At 33.6% G+C, this 24,608-nt stretch overlaps 1 protein-coding gene and 1 long non-coding RNA gene across 2 annotated transcripts; one reads left to right on the top strand and one right to left on the bottom strand.

Annotated features, from left to right (window-relative positions):
- Window positions 1-3,210: 3,210 nt before the first annotated feature.
- Window positions 3,211-10,144, bottom strand: LOC102656595. Its single transcript, XM_006566408.3, has 2 exons — window positions 9,701-10,144; window positions 3,211-3,643 (listed from the first exon to the last, which is right to left on the bottom strand). Exons 1-2 carry the CDS (start codon window positions 9,990-9,992, stop codon window positions 3,384-3,386), a joined length of 552 nt encoding a protein of 183 aa, XP_006566471.2. The 5' UTR covers window positions 9,993-10,144; the 3' UTR covers window positions 3,211-3,383.
- An 8,740-nt stretch (window positions 10,145-18,884) lies between these two features.
- On the top strand, window positions 18,885-23,480 carry LOC100578154. The gene is made up of 2 exons (XR_120311.4): window positions 18,885-19,340; window positions 19,432-23,480. It is a non-coding gene; the product is annotated as an uncharacterized LOC100578154 (long non-coding RNA).
- The last annotated feature ends 1,128 nt before the right edge of the window (window positions 23,481-24,608 follow it).

Raw genomic sequence — 24,608 nt, forward strand, 5'->3', positions numbered from 1 at the left:
TGGATATCAAATTTATATGATGCAAAAATTCTTTTTAAAATTCTTAAGAAAGTTAAAAAATCTCTAATTTTGGGAATTGGAGGATAAGATTAAAATGAAAAAAGAGAAAAATTTGCAAATCGAATTAATAATACTCTTGTTTTGGAAATTTAATTTTGTATTATAATATAAATGAAATTGTAACGGTTTTCTACATTACCGATAGCAATAATAGCCGCAACACCAGTCTCATCGTTACTTTATTCTTCGACACAGTTGGAATTAATGAATTTAAGAATAGATATCTAATTTGTATCACATGATGTAAAAATTCTGTTCAATTAATTCTTAAGAAATAATTTATATAATTTTAAAAATCAGTATATATATATGTAAGAGCGAGAGGAACGAAAGCGCAATTAACGAGATTCGACGAGGGTCGACGAGGATTAATTGGCGCCTGGGACGAAAGGAGAAGAAAGAGAAAAAGAGGATCCCCCCTCGAAGGGGGGGAAACAATTTCGCGAGAAGAGAGCAACGAGGGTCGGGCGCGGATCGATACACCGCCGGTTCACCGAGCTTTCCTCCTCCTCCTCCTCCCTGGTAACCATGGTGACGAGATAGCAATGGCCGGCGCGGACGTCGCGGCGCCTGCGTCCTCCGCGCTCATTACAATTCAATTTCCCCTCGTGGAAAAAGAAAAAGAGACGGGTTTCCTTGTAACGAGGAGGCTTGGCCGAGGAGGAAAGATACTCTTCTTCTCGTTGAAAAATTCTCGTCAAAGCAACGAAATAAAAGGTAAAACGCGCTCTCGTACGAACAAACGAACGTTCTATTCTATACGTTTTCACGGAAAATTTCACGGATCTCGAGAGAGAGGGCGGCGTTGCTCGTTGCTTGCGACGAACGCTCCGTGTTCCGTGGCGCGAGAAATCAGCGAGAGATCGATCCGTCCATTATTGCGAGACGCCGCGCATCGCTCCCTCCTTTTCCATCCCGTTTTAAGAGGAAGGAAGGAGAGTAGGAAGAAAGTATCCGTTGCGCATGGCGGAAGATAAAAATCGTTTCGAGGGACGGCTCCCTTTGAAAGCCTATTTTTCCATTCTTCCAACAGATTCTTTCCAAGATTTCTCTAATCTCCCTTCAGTTTATTATTCAAGGATATTATTATCTCGAGAAAGGAGAATACCTTTAAAAATCTTGAAACGTATATATATATACATTGTAACGAGGAAGTAAAAAAGAATCAATCAATCGTACAAGATATTAAAGTCTAATTAAATCGTGACTCGGAGGGAAACGATTATATCGTATAAAATTAATTCGAATTCAGGGGTGGGCTTGCTTATTACGTAAGCTGCATACGACTTGATTTTCTCTCTGTCAAAGAAGATAAAAAATTGGAAAGAAGGGATTGCGAGCGACAGGTTCAGGGTGCACGATCATCGATAAGTGGTAATTGATTTCACGCCCCTTGATTTACGACCGGGCCGGCACAAAACCTCGCTTTTGGGGTAAAAATCCAACGAATCCAACCCCATCGTTCCTTCCATCTTAACTGTCGACATGTGTTACCCCTTCTGCTCCCCCCGGAATGGGGTTTCGAAATTTCCATCTTTATCGGCAAAAAAACTTTGTCCACGTCACCAACGCTTCGTTCGAATAATAATAATAATATTCTTCGCTCTTCGAATTTTTAAGAAACCGGAGGAATTAACGTTAATAAATCGAATGCTCCATAGGTTCTTTAATTTTAATTTTTTCCACGGGCTGTTGTGAACGGTCGCGACAGTTATTCAGAGGCCACGGGCCACCGGGCGTGAAAGCGAGTTTAACGTCGAATAAATCAAAATAAAGGGGGGAGGGGTGGCGTCCCGCCGGGCCAGAGAGATGAGGGGCGCTCGAAAGAGTTACCTGCTCAACGTACCCAACTCCTCGTTGAGCGCACGCCTCGCGAGGATCCATGGTGCGTGAGCATCGACCAGTGAAATTTTTATTAACGCTCCCCCCTCGCCTTTCTTACCCGTCGCAACGGGCGTGAAACGTCAAATATCCCTTTCCTTCCATCAATTTCTAATTTCCAAGATTCGAATAATATTCGTTGACTTAATAAACTGATAAAAATTTTTATATCCCAAGACACTTGGAATTCGGTGACCAAAGTTTTTCGAGGCACGGATGACTCTAAATATAATAATATATTATAATAGAATATATTTAAATTTTAAAAAATTAAATTATGAATATTATTCATGTTTGTTTATTTATGATATAATTAGTATATTTAATTCATATAAGTATATTATTATATAGTAGTATATTAATTCATATAGTATATTATAATTCATATAATTAGTATAAAAAATTAACTTAAATTTTGAATATTTTTCAATTTTTAAAAATATTTTTAAATAAAAGTTTAATAAATATTTATATATATATATATACATATATATATATATAAATATTTTATCCTAAATAAAAAAAAAAAGAAAAATATAAATATATGTTTATAATTAATAAAATTAATAATAAATTTAAAAAATATTTATAAATATTATAATTTAATTAAATTTATGTTAAAATTTTATACTATAAATATAATTATATAATTATATTATAATAGAATATATTTAAATTTTAAAAAATTAAATTAAAAAATTAATTATTATACATATTATTCAATTTTTAAAAATATTTTTAAATAAAAGTTTAATAAATATTTATATCAATATTTTATCCTAAATAAAAATAAATATTACAAAAAATATAAATATATGTTTATAATTAATAAAATTAATAATAAATTTAAAAAATATTTATAAATATTATAATTTAATTAAATTTATATTAAAATTTTATACTATAAATATAATTATATAATTATATTATAATAGAATATATTTAAATTTTAAAAAATTAAATTAAAAAATTAATTATTATACATATTATTCAATTTTTAAAAATATTTTTAAATAAAAGTTTAATAAATATTTATATTAATATTTTATCCTAAATAAAAATAAATATTACAAAAAATATAAATATATGTTTATAATTAATAAAATTAATAATAAATTTAAAAAATATTTATAAATATTATAATTTAATTAAATTTATGTTAAAATTTTATACTAATAAATATAATTATAAATTAAATTAAATTATTATATAAACATTATTATTATTATTATTTTATTACAAGATTAAAAATAGATTAATTACTACTCGTTCGAGAAACTTTTCATCAATTATTCTTCTCTAATTTATAAATTCTTCGAGCTCAAAGTTTTTTAGTAAGCGAAGGATTGGATTTTGTTTAGAAAATTTCAATTTTTGGTCGCGTGAAATGAATTCGTTCGTTCGAGAGAGAGGAACGAAGTTATAGCATAAATTACACGGCGCTAGTTTACGCCGTGGAGTCCATTATTACACGCTCGGCTGCCCTTTCTGTTTGCCTTTCCCATGTACCACGGAATAATCCACGATTTCGGCCGACTTGTATCGCGCCTTCGCATTATCCCGAAACGGGTAAACAGGCCGGCAGGCTGGCCTGGAATCGGCTTAAACGTCGCCGTCTCGCTGGCGGGGCGAGGCGAAAGGGGTCGAACAGGGAACAACACATTCTCGAAAGCATTTCCTTCAAAGGGAATTTTTCTTCCTTCTGAAAAATTATTATCATTTTTATTGTTGTTGTAACAAAGGGAAGAATGGATAAGATTGTCATTAAGAGGAAATGGAAAGTTTCTTTTTATTATTTTTTTAGGTACCAACTTACTTAGTTAGGTACTAATCCCTGTATCTGTGATCCAGATACGAGAATGTGATATTGTGATCCATGTGATACGAGAAAATATTTGTGTTATTATTATTATTGTGATAAAGATACGTTTGTGGAGAGAGAATAAGTTGTTAAGGAAAGAATTGGTGTAAGAAAAATTGTATTGGTCATTATTAGAAGGAAAAAAGGAAGGTAAGGGAAAGTTTGTTCCTGGTTACCTGTAATAATCCTGTCCATTATGACCTAGATGATGTGAGAACACAATATTGTTGATTATTTTCATTCAAACTTTCATTCAACTTTCAGGTAAATTTCTTAAAACTTATTATTATTGGAACATGTAAGATAAAAGTGTTAATTCTGGAAGGAGTAATGTTATTTTTAAAAGTCCATTGTGATTTGATATGATATGTAAATATTCTACTCTGAATTATATTCTCTGATTATTCAACTTACAAGTAAATTTTTTCTGAAAAATTGTTCAGATAAATCATTCATAATTCTAGAAAAAGTAAGTTATTGTTAGAAGAATTATTAGAAGAAGGAGAAACACAATGGAAAGTTTATTCTTGTTTATTTAGATACTAATCTCATTTATTATGATCTAGGTGACATGATATAACATGAGGACATACAATTTTCTATTTTCATTCAATCTTTAGGTAAGTTTCTTAACAATTATTATTATTTTTGTAACAAGATAAATCATTAATTCTAGAAAGAGAAAGTTATTATTAATATTAGAAGAAGAAACTTTCTGTTTCTTTTCACTTGGTTAAATATAAACATTTTTATTATTCATTCATTATAATCTAAATGATGTGATGAGAATACACAATTCTAAACATTCTCTGACTATTCAAATACATTTCTTCTGAAAAATTATTATTATTGTAACAAACACAGTAGAAAAAGTAAGTTATTATTATAGTATTAGAAAAAAAAGAAACATAAAGTTTATAAATCTAGATGATATGATGTAATGAGAATGCACAATTCTACTCTAAACATTCTTTGACTATTCAAAGTTCATTTTCCAAATACATTTCTTCTGAAAAAAATAATTATTACTGTAACAAACATATAAATTACATTCTAGAAAGAGAAAGTTATGATTAATATTATTAGAAGAAGAAGAAACAAAGTTTAAAAATCTAGATGACATAATATGATGCACAATATAGAATGCACATAATAGAATGCACAATTCTATTTTAAACATTCTCTAACTATTCAATTTCCAAGTAAATTTCTTTTGAAAAATTATTATTATTGTAACAAACACATAGAAAAAGTAAGTTATTATTATAGTATTAGAAAAAGAAGAAACATAAAGTTTATAAATATAAACATTTTCATTATTCATCCATTATAATCTGGATGATATAATATGATGAGAATGCACAATTCTACTTTAAACATTCTCTAACTGTTCAATTTTCAAATATATTTCTTTTGAAAAATAATTATTACTGTAACAAACACATAAATCCTCAATTCTAGAAAGAGTAAGTTATTATTAGTATTATTGGAAGAAGAAGAAACATAAAATTTCTTCTCACTTTCTTAAATATAAACATTTTCATTATTCAATTATAATCTAGATGATATGATATGATGAAAATACACTTCTTCTGAAAAATAATTATTACAAGCACATAAATCCCCAATTCTAGAAAGAGCAAATTAATATTATAGTATTAGAAGAAGAAGAAACATAAATATAAACATTTTCATTATTCATCCATTATGATCTGAATAATATGATATGATGAGAATGCACAATTCTAAACATTCTCTAACTATTCAACTTCCAAATACATTTCTTCTGAAAAATAATTATTACTGTAACAAAACACATAAATCACCAATTCCAGAAAGAGTAAGTTATTATTACTATATATTATTGTAACAAATATATAAATCATCAATTCTAAAAAGAATAAGTTATTAGTACTATTATTAAAAGAAAAAGAAACATGAAGATTACAAATCTAAACATTTTCATTATTCATCCATTATGATCTGAATAATATGATATGATGAGAATGCACAATTCTAAACATTCTCTGACTATTCAACTTCCAAATACATTTCTTTTGAAAAATAATTATTATTGTAACAAATACATAAATCACCAATTCTAAAAAGAGTAAGTTATTATTAGTATATATTATTATAACAAATCATCAATTCTAGAAAGAGTAAGTTATTACTACTATTATTAAAAGAAGAAGAAACATGAAGATTACAAATCTAAACACTTTCATTATTCATCCATTATGATCTGAATAATGTGATATGATGAGAATGCACAATTCTAAACATTCTCTGATTGTTCAACTTCCAAATACATTTCTTCTGAAAAATAATTATTATTGTAACAAATACATAAATCACCAATTCTAAAAATAGTAAGTTATTATTACTATTATTAAAAGAAGAAGAAACATGAAGATTACAAATCTAAACATTTTCATTATTCATCCATTATGATCTGAATAATGTGATATGATGAGAATGCACAATTCTAAACATTCTCTGATTGTTCAACTTCCAAATACATTTCTTCTGAAAAATAATTATTATTGTAACAAATACATAAATCACCAATTCTAAAAAGAATAAGTTATTATTACTATTATTAAAAGAAGAAGAAACATGAAGATTACAAATCTAAACACTTTCATTACTCATCCATTATAATCTGAATAACGTGAATGCACAATTCTACTCTAAATATTCTCTGACTTCCATATATATATATATATAAATTTCTTCTGAAAAATTATCCAGACGAATCCCCAATTCTAGCCAATTACTACTATTATCATTAAAAGAGGAGGAAACATAATGGAAAAGTTTCTTGCCCAGAGTAAAAGTATAAACAGTAACCCACCCACCCACCTATGATCCACATCCCATAATACCTTTCACGGTATCCTTCTGCCTGGCCAAATGCACGTACGCATGTACCACGCGGATTAGCTTCTTTCTTCAGACCCACCTTTGATCCGTCGAATTTCGAGGAGGAGAGGATATACGTGGATATAGGCGCGATTCCAGGAGGGAGAGGGGAAAGAGAAAGGAGGGGAGGGGAAGCAAGCATCGAGGAGGCATTGAAGACCCTGCTTAATCCCCGGCTCCGATTCACTTCCCCTCCTTGGACGACGGCCATAGAAACGAAGAGGCGAAGGTAAAGGATCTCTCTTCAAGGAATCCGCCGTAACGCTATCCTGTTTACAGACAAGCATCCTCTTGATCTATGGCTCTCTATGGTCTCTATTTTCATATTTGGTACCCCTGCGAGAGTAAAATATCCTATCCAAACTTTCTTCTTTCTCCAAATTTCCCATTATGTACCAGTGTTTATCATTATCGTTATTATTATTATTATTATTATTATTGAAAGGAATAGAGAAGAAACGAATTCTCTTTTCATTTGAAAAGTCTGCCTCCTGAAATTCTCTTCGAAGAATATTCGAATATTCGGTGTTCTTTATTATTCAAATCACGAATACTTTTTTGTTTTCGTTTCATTTTTTTCTCGATAAAAATCGGGAATGAAGGAAAGAGAGAGAGAGAGAGAGAGAGAGGAATAAATCTTATCCTCGATGAATGGAATTGGACGACGCGTCAACGTTACGTTTCAATCGAGGAGGAGGCGAGGAGGGGAGGGAAAACGGTCCACGGTTGAAAAGGTGTCCAGCAGGTAGAGGAGGAGAAGGAGGAGGAGGAGGAGGAGGTTCCCTTTTAATGCCATTTCGTGCCATTTACACCTCGACAACTTATAGCTGTATATATATGTATGTATATATGCAAGATCGAAGGAGGATGGAGGATCCCTGTTTGGGCTTTTATTGTCAGGGCTGCCTATACACGGTGGCCATTGACGAAACGACTTCCCGTCACGCCATTGCTCGCAGCTCGTTTCCTTTTCATTGATCTCTTCTCGAGGCGACGGGCACCGATGTTTGCGCCTCTCTTTTTCTTTCTTTTTCTCTTTCTTTCTCTCTTCTCTCTCGTCGAAGGATCAAAGGTAAATTTAACGACGATCTCCCGATTTTCGAGAATCCATGCGATTTTTCAATTCTTTCGCCTCTCTGTTTGGGAACAGGTACCTGTGCGAACCTGGAACTCCGCGCTATTATTAATCCGGCAAAAGTCGAGTTTACACGAGAGAATTTGTTAAATGGGAGAAGAGGAGCAGTTTGGGACAGTGTCTCTCATTTAATTTCTTTTCTCCCCTTCCCTCGTTCGAAAGGAGGAAATTTTGAGAGAATCGAACGAGGCTTCGATAAGACTCGATATTATAATAATCCATCTTTTCAATATTTTGTAAAATAATAATAATTGTTACGATTATGATTACGAAGAATAGGATTTTTGAAAATATCATTTTTACGGATTTTTGGAAATTTTTTTTTCTCGAGGTATTTTTAATAAAGAAGGAGGAAAAAGAAGAAGAAAGAAAAAATTTTCAAAAAATTTTTTTTTTTCATTAAAAAAATATTACGATTACGAAGAATAGCTTTCGAAAATATCATTTTCATGGATTATTGAGATTAGAAATATCGATTTTCGAAATCTTCATTTTCTCAAGTATTTTTAATAAAGAAGGAGGAAGAAGAAGAAGAAGAAAGAAATTTTAAAAAATTAAAAATATAATTATTACGATTACGTTTTCGAAGAATAAGACAAAACTTTCGAAAATATAATTTTCATGGATTATTGGGATCAGAAATATCGATTTTCGAAATTTTCTTTTAATCTCTGTTCCTTTTCAAAAAATATTTTTAATAAAGAAGTCGAAAGAGAAAGAAGAAGGAGTTAATCTAAGAAGGAAGAAATTTTCAAGAATTAAAAAAATAATTATTACAATTACGAAGAATAAGACAGCTTTCGATCGATTTTCGAAATCTTCTTTTTTTCAAAGTATTTTTAATAAAGAAGGAGAAAGAAGAAAAAGGAGGAAATTTTCAAGAATTAAAAAAATAATTATTATGATTACGAAGAATAGCTTTCGATCGATTTTCGAAATCTTCTTTTTCTCAAGATATTTTTAATAAAGAAGGAGAAAGAAGAAAAAAGAGGAAATTTTCAAGAATTAAAAAAATAATTATTATGATTATGAAGAATAGCTTTCGATCGATTTTCGAAATCTTCTTTTTCTCAAGCTATTTTTAATAAAGAAAAAGAAAGAAGAAAAAGAAGGAGGAAATTCTCAAGAATTAAAAAAATAATTATTATATTATATTATATTATTATTACGAAGAATAGCTTTCGATCGATTTTCGAAATCTTCTGTATTTTTAATAAAGAAGGAGAAAGAAGAAAAAGAAGGAGGAAATTTTCAAGAATTAAAAAAATAATTACGATTATATAGAATAATAAGACAAAACTTTCGAAAAATATTCTTTCAATCTCTATCCCTTATCCAAGAATTTTCAATAAAAAAATCGAAAGAGTAAGAAGAAGGAGTTGATCTAAGAAGGAAGAAATTTTCAAGAATTAAAAAAATAATTATGATTACATATAGAATAATAAGACAAAACTTTCGAAAATATTTTTTCAATCTCTATCCCTTATCCAAGAACATTTTCAATAAAGAAATCGAAAGAATAAGAAGAAGAAGTTAATCTAAGAAAGAGGAAATTTTGAAGAATCAAGAAAAGAAGGAAGAAAAAGAGAGAGTTCCAGATGGAATCACGGTATGAAAAAAAAAAGAAAAAGAAAACGAAAAAACTGATACTACTCTCCTCTCAACGTTTCCACCAATTCGACGTTGTATGATCGATGGTATTTCACGTCCCTCGATCCGTGTAATTCGCACGCGTAAGAGGATACGAATGGAGTCATTGTCCGGCTGTCGTTTCCTCGGACGGCTGACGACGGATCACGGTTTGCGCATTTTTGGAAGGGAAAAATAAGCGGGCGTACCTGTTCCTTGTCCGATGCCACGGGAAAAGGAGCCACGAGTGGCACGATTCCACGCCGATGCAAATGTCGGTTCCGCTTCTGTTACGCGCTTCAAAGACGTGGACGCGACTTTTGTCGACGGCCGGGCCTCGATTTTACGGCGACGGGGCTTTCGAGCTCGGGGGAAGCCCGATTCGCCGCCAACTAACTGGATCATCGTTTCCGCTCTTCCCTTCGCCCTCCACCATGCTATTCCGACCGTTCCATTCTCGTGATAATCGATAATCAAATTTCTCCATCGTGTTTTTTCCATTCTACCTCAATTAAAATTTCGAGTATTGATTCATTTTCTTAGCTGGAGAGAATTAAACGTTAATCGTAACGTTGGATGGTGAGAGGAGGGGATGGAATTTTCTCCTTTTCTTTCGAGAGTAATTAAAATTTTTTCGAGAAATTTATTTTTTTAGTTATTTAAAAATAGCGTAGTAATAATGTATTTGACAAAAGTCAAATTATTAATAAAGTAATAATGAATTTGACAAAATTAAAGGTTAATTATATTATTTGATGATGAGAGGAAGAATAGAATTTTCTCGTTTTCTTTCGAGTAATTAAAATTCGTAAAAGTTTATTTTTTCAGTTATCTAAAAATAGGTGAATTTGACATTAAATTGAACATTAATTATAATATTGGATAGTAATAGAAGAAATAGAATTTTTTTTTTCTTTCGAGTAATTAAAATTCGTAGAAATTTATTTTTTCAGTTATAAAAATAACTGTATATAAATACTTTTATAAATACTTATAAAAATAGTGTAGTAATAATGTATTTGACAAAAGTCAAATTATTAATAAATTAATAATGAATTTGACAAAATTAAACGTTAATTATATTATTTGATGGTGAGAGGAAGAATAAAATTTTTTCCTTTTCTTTCGAGTAATTAAAATTCATAGAAATTTATTTTTTCAGTTATCTAAAAATAGGTGAATTTGACATTAAATTGAACATTAATTATAATATTGGATAGTAAGAGGAGGAATAAAATTTTTTCCTTTTCTTTCGAGCAATTAAAATTCGTAGAAATTTATTTTTTCAGTTATCTAAAAATAGGTGAATTTGACATTAAATTGAACATTAATTATAATATTGGATGATGAGAGGAGGAATAAAATTTTTTCCTTTTCTTTCGAGTAATTAAAATTCGTAAAAATTTATTTTTTCAGTTATCTATAAAAATAGTGTAAAAAATAGTAATAATGTATTTAACAAAAATAATAAAATAATAATGAATTTGAATAATAATGAATTGAAAATCAAACGTTACTTATATTATTTAATAATAAGAGGAGGAATAGAATTTTTTCCTTTTCTTTCGAATAATTCGTAATAATTTATTTTTTCAGTTATCTAAAAATAGGTGAATTTGACAGAAACGTTAATTATAATGTTGGATGGTGAGAAGAAGAAATAGAATTTTTTCAATTTATTTTTTCAGTTATCTAAAAATAAGTGAATTTGACAGAATCGAATATTAATTATATTATTTGATGATGAGAAGAGGAATAAAATTTTTTCCTTTTCTTTCGAATAATTAAAGAATTGAATGGTAATTATAATAATTATTGGATGTTGAGAAGAGAAAATAGAATTTTTTCAACTTATTTTTTCAGTTACCTAAAAAATAAGTAAATTTAACAGAATGAAATGTTAATTATAATATTGGATGATGAGAAATAGAATTTTTTCAATTTATTTTTTCAATTATCTACCGGTGAATAAATTTGTAAATAATTACTTATTAAAAATGGTCAAATAACATTTATTCCTAGCTCAATATATAATATTCTGAGACCATTTTTCATTACAATTATCTCGCCATTATTATTATCTTATTATTATTATATTTTTTACGATAAATTATATGGAAATAAAACTTCGATTATTATATTGAAATATCAGATATAATAATTTAATTTTGAGTTCAATTTTAATTCATTAATGAATGAATTTGACAGAATCAAATCATATATTCGATTCTTGGCCTCGTTGCGTTTCGACGCAGCAAAATGATGGATGACGAAACAAAGTTTTGCGCCAGAAACGGTGAGGCAGGAGGGAGGGAGGGAGGGAGGAACCTCGTAAAATCGCGAGCCCCGTCGGCCGGTTTTTCGAGATTCTAATGGAATATGATGTCAAGCTCGGGCCGCGGCGCTTACGTTGTAAATCTCGATGAATTATCGCCGTTTAAACGACTGTGAAATTAGCGGTTTAGAGTGCCGCTGTCTCGGGATCCTATGTATACGCGACTCGTAACTGTCTTCTAGGTGCTAAATTTCGCGCGAGCCCGTCCCGAGGATGAAATCTCGGCCCCTCGAACCTCCAAGATTTATATATAAACGAATTTCACCCGCCCGCCCTTCCTTCCCACCCTTCCCCCTCGCTTTTTTATTTTTAACCTTTAAACGCGGATTTATTTACTCGCTTTGAATAGGAAAAATTCAAACAACGATATCATCGGTATACAGATAATCGAATTAATTCGTACTCTCGTATTCTCTGGAATTTTTTTTTAAATATTCATTACGTTAATGTAATCGATATAGGTTTATAAGAATTTTTAAATATTCTAATTCTTCCAGAAATATATACCAAAAGATCGCATTGAAGCAAGATGAATTTATGTAGAAAAGATTGTTGCACAATATTCGTTGATTGACGAATTATTTTTCTATCGAAGAAGTTTTTGAATAAATTGCTTCGTAACGCAATTTTTTTTAAGTATTCAAGTATTATGTATTCAAGTATTTCAAGTATTAATTACGTTAATCCGTTGTGGAATTTCTCTCCACGAATTTTCTAGTAGATATAGATTTATAAGAACATTAGTTTTTTAGGGTTCCCTAGAATTCTTAAATCCCCAATTATACCAAAAAATCGGATTAAAACTAGAGATAATTAAATAAAAATTAAATAAATAAAGAGATAAATCATAGAAACGCTTCAATTTTTTTTAAATATTAGATTTATAAGAACGTTAATTCTCTAGGGTTCCCTAGAATTCTTAAATTTCTCAAGCGAAAAGATCGAATTAAAACTAGAGACAATTAAAGAAAAATTAAATAAATAAAGAGATAAATCATAGAAACGCTTCAATTTTTTTTAAATGTTAGATTTATAAGAACTTAATTTCTTTAGGGTTCCCTAGAATTCTTAAATCAATTTCTCAGACAATAAGATCGGATTAAAACTAGAGACAATTAAATAAATATTAAATAAATAAAGAGATAAATCATAGAAATGCTTCAATTTTTTTTAAATATTAGATTTATAAGAACGTTAGTTCTCTAGGGTACCCTAGAATTCTTAAATTCCTCAAGCGAAAAGATCGGATTAAAATTAAAGACAATTAAATAAAAATTAAATAAATAAAGAGATAAATCGTAGAAACACTTCGTAACAATTTTTTTAAATATTAGTTAGTTCTCTAGGGTTCCCTAGAATTCTTAAATCAATTTCTCAGGTGAAAAGATCGGCTTAAAACTAGAGACAATTAAATAAAAATAATTAAATAAGTAAAGACAAATTGTAACAATTTTTTTTAAATATTAGATTTATAAGAAAATTAATTCTCTAGGGTTCCCTAGAATTCTTAAATCTCCAATTCTTCAGCCAACGTATCAAAAGATCGGATTAAAACTAGACGACAATTAGACGATAAAAATAATTAAAATAAACAGATAAATTGTACAAAATCTAATTGCACGCTTCTCAAAGCTTCGTTCTAAAAAAATATTCGTTCGAAAAGGAAGAAACTCAAACTATTCAACGCTATTAAAGAATAGTATCTCGTCGTTCGCGATCGATTTCGATGCTCGCGAATCGTTTTCAATCACGAGCGCCGTTAAATTCCTCTGCGTGCACTGTGGCATGCAATTGGCGGCCCGTCGGTGAGAGCAGCACGATCCCCGGGTGGTCCCCAGAACGAGGTGGGCCCTCGGAAGGGTTAGGAGAGCGGCCCGTTCGAGGGCCTTCGCTCCCGAGAAATCGATGGCTCGCAGCGTGACGTCAAAATAACCAAATGTGTCAACAGTGTCGCGAGTCAACGGGGTTCTTGATCGAATTACACGGGCGGGGGCAAATTTACAAGGCGCTCCCCGCGGCGTTCCCCATTCTCTCAATTAAGTAGCGTGCAGCTGCGGTGCACGCGCGTCTGTTCAACCTCGGCTCGCGATTCCACGCCTTTCGCTTTTCTTTCAATTCGACGAATACCGAAAAGGAAAGAAAGGAAAAAAAGAGAGAGAGAGAGAGAGAAGGGAGGAAAGGTAGATCCTCCAAAGCAGATCCATTCATTCCAAGCGGAAATTCGACCGGTCTCTCGTCCGGGGAAACTGACCGCCCATCAAACTGGACGCACCCGTAATTTTCTCTCTATCCACCTAATTTTAACAAAGGAGCTGGACAAAGATCCACCCTTCACCCTTCTTATTAAAATTAAACAAATTGGACCACCTCTTCACCTCTTGAATTCTTCATCTTCACGATGTTAATTGATAAACTCGGTTGTTAAAATTATTTTTCTACATTTTATTATATAACAGAGATCAGAGTTGGACCACCTCTTCACCTCTTGAATTCTTCATCTTCACGATGTTAATTGATAAACTCGGTTGTTAAAATTATTTTTCTACATTTTATTATATAACAGAGATCAGAGTTGGACCACCTCTTCACTTCTTGAATTCTTCATCTTCACGATGTTAATTAATAAACTCGTTAAAATTATTTTTCTACATTTTATTATATAACAGAGATCAGAGTTGGACCACCTCTTCACCTCTTGAATTCTTCATCTTCACGATCTTAATTGATAATCTGTCGTTAAAATTATTTTTCTACATTTTATTATATAACAGAGATCAGAGTTGGACCACCTCTTCACCTCTTGAATTCTTCATCTTCACGATCTTAATTGATATTCTGTCATTAAAATTATTTTTCTACATTTTATCATATAACAGAGATCAGAGTTGGACCACCTCTTCACCTCTTGAATTCTTCATCTTCACGATGTTAATTGATAAACTCGGTTGTTAAAATTATTTTCTACATTTTATTATATAACAGAGATCAGAGTTGGACAATTTCTTACTCCTTTCTCCAATAATTTCGCGTCTTTCTTTCTCTCCTCGAAAAGGAGACGAGCAATTTGTTTCGAAGAAGGAGGGACGAAGAGAAGGAAGAGAAATCGGAGGATGGAGGAGGATGGAGGGGATGTCGGCGCTGGTCAAAGGGGATCGTTTCGTAGTCCCCTCTCCGGAAGGTTAAGCCCTGACGGCGGTCCAAACAGTTTTTCGTCGTAATAAAACCGCGCTTACGCCGATAATAAAAGCCACGGCTACGATCTCACTGCTCTGTTTGTTTCTCCTGCCAGACGTTTCTCTGATGTCTGCTCGATGCCCCGCGATTAACGACCTCCCCTCCTACGCATCCATCCTTCCGCTTGTGGGAAACGTGGACCGTTTTCCGCGACATCGCCTCCTTCTACCGAGAAATATAATACCCTAACGTCTATATTTGTAAGACAGCGTGTCTAAGAAACGCGCCGTTTAGGATGCTCATTCATTCGTCGCTCAACACCTCTAAAAATCTTTCTTTCTCACTTTCGTCGTTCCCATTCATAATCTTCTTAATAAAGCCTCGAATTGGTTCATACATGGATACATTTCTATTCAATTTGTAATTTGTAACAAAAATTGCAAATAGGACTTCTTTTTCGTTTTCGTCATTCTCATTCATAATCTTCTTTATAAAGCTTCGAATTGGATATATATCTCTATTGTAATAACAAAAGTTGCCTCTAACAATCTCTGTGCAATCTTTCTTTTTTGTGATTGTCATTGATAATTTTCTTAATAAAGACTTGAATATTTCTCTACTCGACTTGTAATGTCAAAAGTTGCCTCTAAAAATCTCTGTGCAATCTCTCTTTTTCACTTTCATGATTCTCATTGATAATATTTTTAATAAAGCCTCGAATATTTGTACTATTAAAAGTTGCTTCTAAAAATCTCTGTGCAATCTCTCTTTTTCACTTTCATGATTCTTATTGATAATATTTTTAATAAAACCTCGAATATATCTCTACTCAATTTGTAATAACAAAAATTGTAAATACAGCTTCTAAAAATTTCTATATAATTTTCCTTTTTCACTTTCATAATTCAAAGTCTCGAATATTTCTCTATTTGACTTGTAATAGCAAAAGTTGTTTCTAAAAATCTTGTACAATCTTTCTTTTTCACTTTTGTGATTTCCATTCATAATCTTCTTAATAATACTCAATTTGTAATAGCAAAAATTGCAAATATTTCTAAAAATCTTTGTACAATCTTTCTTTTTTATCATTCTTATTGATAATCTTCTTAATAAAACCTCAAATATATTTCTACTGAACTTATAAAGTTGCAAATATGGCCTTTAAAAATCTCTATGTAATCTTTCTTTTTCACTTTCATGATTCTCATTGATAATATTCTTAATAAAGCCTTGAATCTTTATCTTTATCTTGATCTTTTATCTTTACTCAATTTTTAATAGCAAAAGTTGCCTCTAAAAATCTCTGTGCAATCTTTCTTTTTCACTTTCCTGATTCTCATTAATAATCTTCTTAATAAAGCCACAAATTCATAGATACATCTCTATTCAATTTGTAATAACAAAAATTGCAAATAAAATATAAAATAAAAAAATATAAAATATTATATATACATATATTAATATATAAATATACATATAATATTAATTTATAAATATACATATACAATTATCTATATACATATAAATATTTATTGAATCATTATTTTTTAACATTTTTCTAAAATTTTTAAAAAATTCAAAAATTTAAGTTAAATTTTCATACTAACCTAAATAATTATATGTACAAAGTTATGAATAATATGCATGATAATTAATTTATTTTTATTTAAATTTTAAGTTAAATTAAAAATTGCTTCATATATATACATCTCTACTCAATTTGTAAAATAGAATAAAAATTGCAAATACTAAAAATCTCTGTACAATCTTCCTTTTTCACTTTCATTATTCCCATTCATAATCTTAATAAAGCCTCAATTATATCTCTACTCGACTTATAATACCAAAAGTTGCCTCTAAAAATCTTTCTTTTTTACTTTCATTATTCTCATTCATAATCTTCTTAATAAAGCCTCAAATTCATGGATAATATTAATTTATAAATATATATATACAATTATCTATATATATATTTAAAAAAAATTTTTTAAAAATTCAAAAATTTAAGTTAAATTTTCATACTAACCTAAATAATTATATATACAAAGTTATGAATAATATGTATGATAATTAATTTATTTTTATTTAAATTTTTAAGTTAAATTGGTTCATCCATACATCATTAATTTGTAATAGAATAAAAATTGCAAATACTAAAAATCTCTGTACAATCTTCCTTTTTCACTTTCATTATTCTCATTCATAATCTTCTTAATAAAGCCTCAAATATATCTCTACTCGACTTATAATAGCAAAAGTTGAAAAAATCTTTCTTTTTCACTTTCCTTATTCCCATTCATAATCTTCTTAATAAAGCCTCAAATATATCTCTACTCAACTTATAATAGTAAAACTTGCCTCTAAAAATCTTCCTTTTTCACTTTCCTCATTCTCATTCATAATCTTCTAAATAAATCCTCGAATATAAATTTCCAAATTTGCGTCTCCTCTCGACACACACGATCTTTTCATGAACCCGCCCCCGAGACGAATCGGCACACGATTAAATTCTACAATACAGCAAGGCGAGCGACGAGTCATCCCGGAAAAAATCAACTAGAAGAAAGAAAAAAGATAGAAGAAGAGAGAGAAAAGGAACCCTGATTCTAGCTAATAACAGAGCGAGAAAAAAAGAAGGAGAAGAACAAGGAGAGAATTCGTGGAGGGGGGGTTTTTAACGAGAGGGTGCATCACCTGGTAGGATCATCGATCACGAGAAGGAGGAAGGGCGGGTGTGGAGCGAGGGAGGGACGCGTGCAAGGGAGCGGCGTGCATCCACAATTTGTCCTCGTCACGTTTGAAAACGTGGCCGGACTCTTGGAGGCGCGCGAAACGGGCGAAAGGGGTTCCCTGCACCCGGTTTTATAACCTTGTTACATCGACTATATATTATGAGCGGGCCTACCTAACCGGGGAAGCCTCGAGCGTGTCCATTAACTCCTCGTCGCAGGATATTAACGTTTTGTATATTGTGCGCAACCGTTTCTCAAGGGGGGTGAGGGAAGGGGTGAGGGAAGGGATCGTAAAGCGCAGCCGGTGTGTTATCCACCCGCGAGCATTTCCTCTCCGCTTCTTTTCCTTTTTTCTTTTTTTTCGAGCCGAGTCGATGAATTTTTACTTTATTTCGAGGAATTATTTATTTGAAGTGTTTGAAGAAATTTGGTCGAATTCGAAAGTATTTTGGAAATAATTTTGTCGGAATAGAATTGGAGCGAAACGTTACATGTATTTATCAAGTGTTTACGGTGCCAAGACAATTGGGAATAGAATGTCTCTGTTCGGTTACAATTCGGTATTTACCTTGGAGCAATAAAAATTAATAATAGAGGTAGCTACAACTTTCGAATAATCTAAAAGGGGTCTAAAATCCTGGGCTTAAATCCTAAATCTTAGCCCTATTGTCCGTGGGATCCTGTTTCCTTTAAATATTTAAATTTTCTTTAACGATTTTCTTTCGCTCGACAAATATTTACTCGAAACAATTATATAGTTAAATTTTCTTCATCTTTACGAACGATTTCAATTCTCCTCGGTCCCGAACGGTCGCCTACCGTCGGCCGGTCCGTTACAACGAAGCGAGAAATCTCGGGTTTTCGTGTTAACCGAGCACGAAAGGCAAAAAAAGGATGTCAGGTCTCGTAAAGTTAGCTGGCAATCTGGAACGGTCGACATAAGGTCAGGCGATAAGCTGCTAGGCGTAATTAGGACTTTGCGAGCCTTTATTTCCCTAATTCTCGTTTTAATCAATCCGATTCCGTGCGCGCGACACCCATTGTTCCTTAGTCAACTTTTGTTTTTCGCGCGCGAGCGTGAATTGAAAACTCCCCTTCCGCCCGGCTTAATCAGCCGTTACGCGCCTTTCAATTAAAACCCACTTTGAACCACTTTAAATGGTACTATTGCGGAGGAGAGTGCACAGCGCGCCATCTCTCGATACTTTTTTTCTCTTATTTTTCTTCTAACAATCCTTTCCTCTTTTTTAACAATCAAGACGCACGATAGTTTCGATACAGAGTAGTTTTTTACGAAAAGTGTTTCAACGACGGAGTGTTTTGAGCATTTAGATGTTTATCGAGGTGTGCGAAAATTGATCGTATCGCGGGGATACGTCGAAGCTTAACGCCGTTTGAGGTTATAACAGATACACGGACTGTGACGTTGAGTGTGTTGATCGAATTTAACACGGGTATTAATTCATACGTGAAATTTAATACATAGCTCTAGTTCTTTTTATCGGTATATATGATGATAAAATTTGAAATTAATGTAACGTGAAAAAAGAAAGTGTACATCGAGAGATTAAACTTGTTCGTTGAAACTCGTCGAATTTCGATCGAAAGGTAAAGTGTAAAAAGAGTGTATAAGAGGGATTATGGGTAAAAGTCGTGTTTGAAAGATGGTAAATATGGATAAATATTGAACTATTTTCAGGATCGGAGGGAAAGAGGAGACGGTCAATCCATCGATCATTCGTTTGACTTTCCACGCGTGCTCCCGGCCGGAAATAGAAAATAGTCTCGTGCCTGTTTGCCGATCGTGTTTGCGCAAGCTGACCCTTCTCCTCTCCGAGAGTTTCTGAAGAGGTCCTTCTGAAGGATCGAGCACCTCAGCAGATGTTTATTTTGACGCGACCGAGTCACGATTCCTCGAGTGCTACAATCTTTGCTACGATATTCCTCTTGTCCAACAACAGAGGGCCACGTAATTAACCATTCTTTCGCTCGAAAAGCAACTCTCATTCGTTTCTTTATCCATGCTCGATTTCGTAATAATTAACAAAGATATCGATTTGTTCATTCCTTTAATCGAAAAGTGTACAAGTGTTCGTTTCTTTGTCGAGACAATCGTAAAATAAAAAAGAGTTTTCCATTTTTTTCCGAGAAAGAAATTTCAATCCCGCTTTTCCATCAATTTCGTCCAATTTTATCCGTTTCCGAGTGGAACGAAAGGGAGCATCCGGGCTGTGCGAAAAGAAAGAAGGAATCGGCGAAGGATGGGGCACAAAGAGGGGGAAAAAAGGAGAGAAAAAAGAAGATAGCGGATCGGAAGGAGCTTCCTCGAGGAGAGGCTCGATTACACGGTTACTTTGTCTTCTGTGAATGGGGAAGGACGCTGGTCATGGTGATCGTGCAGCAGCGAGGAGGACGAGAAAAATGGCATAAGCGCGAAACCGCACAAAAGAGGACTCGCCACGGTTTTACCTCGTCTCGCAACGGTTACTTTCTCTCGTCCCTCTCGTCTCGAATTGAATTCTTTTATTTATCTCCCTCGTATTTACGAGTATAGAAGGTAAACAGTTTGCCCGTAAAGAAAGACGTGTTTCAGCCATGATCAATCGGAATATTCGAGTTCCCTCTCTCTCTCTCATTCCTTTCGCTTAATTTAATTACCGCTCTCTTCTTTGTTCGATTATTTTTCGCAGTCTCCCCCCTCCTTCACATTTTTTGTGATTCCATTCGACGTGAATGCAAAAAACTCGTGACTAAAGACTTTCTACCAAAGATTCCTGCCAAGAATCTTTAAGTAATTGGAAAGAAAAATCAGAACGATATTAATAACAAATCTTGGAGGAATTCAATCGAATGTAGAAAGAAGGAGGCAGTTGAAGGAAAGGAGATTCCACGCCAGTGCGCACGGTCGAGAAGGAGGAGGGGGATCCTTTCTCGAGGGAGGGAGAGAGAGAGAGAGGTCGGGCGAGTTTTTTTTTTTCTTCTCCACCGGTATCGATTCAAGACGGCGTATAATTCGATATCGATACCGTAATCCTATATGTAAGAGGCACACGCAAGGTCTCGTCACGTTGATCGGCGACCACGCGCGTCGGTTGACAATGGTTGTCGGCGATACGCGGTGGCCGGCCGATAACGGTCCGCCTTGTACGGATGCTGACCGGATTGCTGGATCGGTGGAGCGAATTCGCGGTGTCACGGAACATTATTTCAACGCGCCTGCCTTTGCCAATGCCGTCGCAATCCCGCCATGGGATTGAAACACGGTTTGCTTCGTAAAGATATTTCTCGTAAAATTATTTATCTATTTTTACACCGTTCTCTTATTTCTCGTCGCGAAGATTTCTTTCTTATCGATCGAGGAATCTCGTCAATCGGTCGGAAATTCACGGAGAGGAAAATTGTGAGGAAAGGAAAGGAGAGCAGCACGTGCTCTCGGGATCCCGTGCGTTTCCTTACGCCAGCTGCAAATATCGTGCGACGGGAATCCGACGAAATCCACGCGCGCTGTGCACGCATGCAGAGTGCGCGGGTCCCATCTGGCGTGTGCGTGACCTCCTTGAATTATCGCGGCCCGACACTTTAGAAACTCCAAACTTTGCCCATTTCCTATTTCGCTCGCATACTCTTTCGAGAACCCGGCGTTTATTTATAACACACCGGCATTGTCATTCAAATTACTTGGCAACTGGCGTGTGCTAAGTTGATTAAACGAAAACCAGGGGAATAAGAATAACCGAATCTTCGTCGGTTATGGTTATCAGAAATAAAACGAAACGAAACGAAACGAGATATCGCTCGGGAGGAAGAAGGATGGACGACGGTGGGCGCCGCGACGACGATTATCGATCGAACCGTGCCGAGAGCACCGCCTCTCCCCTCCCTTTTTTCCTTTGTCCCCCCGCTTTCCACTCGCGAAAACGCTTCCCTCCCCCGGAATTTCACGCGTCCGCGTTTCGTCCCCGCGCGGACGACGAGGGGAGCGACGACCCTATCCCTCCACTCGGCCAATCGCGGCGCGTGCACGCCCAGTGACGTCACGCGCACCCCTCCGCACGGTAATTAGCCAATCCCATCGCCGTTTGCCCACCGACCAACCCCTGCCCCGATTATATTTACGAGCCAATGATTTCCTCCCTTTCTCTTTTCCTTTCTTCCTTCCTTCCTTCCTCTCTTTTTTTATTTTAACCGTGTAAGTTGCAAAAAAAAAAAGAAGAAAAAACAGGAACACCCTGTTTCTGCACACCCTTCCAATAATCCTCTTTACCATCCGAGTTTTCGTGAAAAACCCGGATGGGTCCGAATAGATCCTTGACGACGATTAAAATTTCCTAACTGTTAATAATATCTCTCGCTTGCGTGAGGGATATTGTTGCTGGAATCCCTGGCTAAAAAAAAAATAAAAGAAAGACGGGAGGGGAGAAAGGGCACAAAGGCTGAGAAGGTCCGCTCGAGGAGGAGGAAGAAGAAGAGGAAGATCTTCGGTAGATAGCGATTACACGAGGATGGACACAGAAAAGGAGGCGAGGAAACGATGACGAGGGGACGGTTTCGATGACAATAATAAAAAGACGCGTATCATCGATTCGTAGGTGTGCTCTCGAGTATCGCTTTCTGCTAAGTTGAGGGATAATCCGCTTAGGCCTTTCGAGAGGGGGAGGGGGGAGAAGAGGCCGGCTAGGTCTTTCGTCTTTGCATTGTTGCCGGCGTTTTGTGAGAAAACAGCATTTTCGACGCTCGAGGTGGCGACAAGAACAGGGCTTAACTTATCTCCGTCACAACAACGAAGACCCACCCTCCCTTTCCTACGTTTTTTCTCCTGCACCTGATTCGTTCCTGAGAATCTATCCGATCCGAATAGTTGGTGAATTTAATTAGAAAAAATTCACGAGTCAAATTAAATTTGATGATTAAATGAATTATTCGATGCGTTTTTTTAACACAAAAAGGGGGGATATCGAGTTGCAACGGTATTCGAAGCGATAACCCTCTTAAGCGTTCGATATTCGTGATCGATGAAGGGGTTGCACGGCCACCCCTCCCCTCCCCTCGAATAATCCCATGAATACATAATCTAGATGCAAACAGCCGCCACGCGTGGCCCGTTTTAGAACGACCGTGATATTTCACGGATTATGAATATTTGCGCTTCGTTTCACGGTATCTCGATCTCTCTATTCAGAAATCTCTCTCTTTCCCTTTTTTATTTTCGTCATCTCGTGTCTCTTTCGCCGTTTGGAGAAAAAAAAAAAAAAGAAAGAAAAATTGATGGATGAGTTCGATCGAGTTGATGGGGATTTTTTTTTTTTTTGGTTTCGTAAATTGATAAAAAAAGACGGATGATTCCTAAGATCGGGGATGAGAAGGGATAAAGGTAAATTTAGAAAATTTTGTTTCGTAAATTTTCCGTAGAATTATTATTATTTTCTTCTTTTTTTCTTAGCTGTCCATGAACGGTTGTTCGTTCAGTTTGTTCGTTCAACGCGTTGAACGCGGAAAGGAACGCGTGGGAACGAAGAAACTGATAAATAGTATAGTATAGTATAGTTAAAGGCAGTAGTAGTAAGTAAGAATGACAAGCTCGTTGAATTACAAAAATTGGATCGTTTAACGCTCGATGAGAGAGGAAAAAAAAAAAAAAATTGTACATCTTTTTTTTTTCCCCCACCTTACTTCGATAAAAAATGTAGTAACTTTTAGCTACGATTTGCTCTACGAAAGATGCGATAAGTAAGAGGGTTTAAAAAAAAAGAAACTAAGCTTAATCGGAAAAAGAACTAGACGGTACCAGTCTAAAATAATTTCGATTGATCGAAATCATTCGATTGGTTTATTTTATTACTTCAATCATCTAATCAAGGCTCCGCTAATAATAATGTAAATTCGTCTAATCCATCTAGTAAGTAGATTATTTTTTTTTATTAAATCTCCAATTACTATGATTACTACTAAGATTATTGTTATCATAATTATAATAATTATTATTATTATTACTATTATTATTATTAATTTCTTAAAAAATATATCAGTCCAAATAGAACTATAGATAAAATATATAGAAAATTTTGTTCTTTTTTTCTTTTTTTTTTTTTTCTTTTTTCTTTTCTTTACACGTAGTACCGTCTCCCATCGATCCTTCCAAGGCGATACGGGGAAAGCAGAATAGAAAATAAAATTAATCAACAAATCGTCCCTGCGCATGCGCGCTCCGCAGGCCTTTTAATCCTTTGCACTGGTGCGAATCGCAAATAGTACGAGGAATAGTACGATTAATAATAGAAAATATCGTTATATTGTTATTTACATATTAAACGTACAAAACTAGAACGTTTCTAGCAGGCTCATCAATATAATATATATATATATATATTATATTATATATATATATATTCGTATATTAATATTAATCTTAATCGTCCCATAACCTCAATCGCCGTTTCATAATTGAACCGTGTTTACGAATACAAATATATATTCGCTCGTATATCATCGTGATTATTATCGCAAATTACTGTTACTATACGATAAAAATGTGTTTCGCAACGCTTCGAAACAATCCTTAACGACGAAAAAAAAAAAATAAAAAGTCTCCAAGTCTCTTTTCTCGATCGATTTACGAGTGTGTGTATATATTAAACACTGATCGTTAAAAAAAAAAAAAGGGAAAAACGATTATTTTTACCTATAAACGATTAAACTGGCACGAATGATACGATAAAAAGGAGGGAAAAAATTAAAGAAACGAAAAGAAAAGGTGATCGATAAAAATACGGCTACAACTTATAATACCTAAGAGCTATGCGTTCTCGTTTTCGCTCACGCGGAGGTTCGGAATCACTTGCACAAATATTTTTATACAACGTTTACAACGTTCCTTCG

The sequence above is a fragment of the Apis mellifera genome, linkage group LG11, assembly GCF_003254395.2.
Source record: "Apis mellifera strain DH4 linkage group LG11, Amel_HAv3.1, whole genome shotgun sequence".
Lineage (NCBI taxonomy): Eukaryota > Metazoa > Arthropoda > Insecta > Hymenoptera > Apidae > Apis > Apis mellifera.

Excerpts from the sequence above, each read along its gene's own strand:
- LOC102656595 (XM_006566408.3), bottom strand. The coding sequence starts at position 9,992 with ATGGAAAAAACACGATGGAGAAATTTGATTATCGATTATCACGAGAAT. Across the intron at positions 3,644-9,700 it reads TGGCATCGGACAAGGAACAG|AAGGAAGAAAAATTCCCTTT; the intron begins GTACGCCCGCTT and ends ATAATTTTTCAG.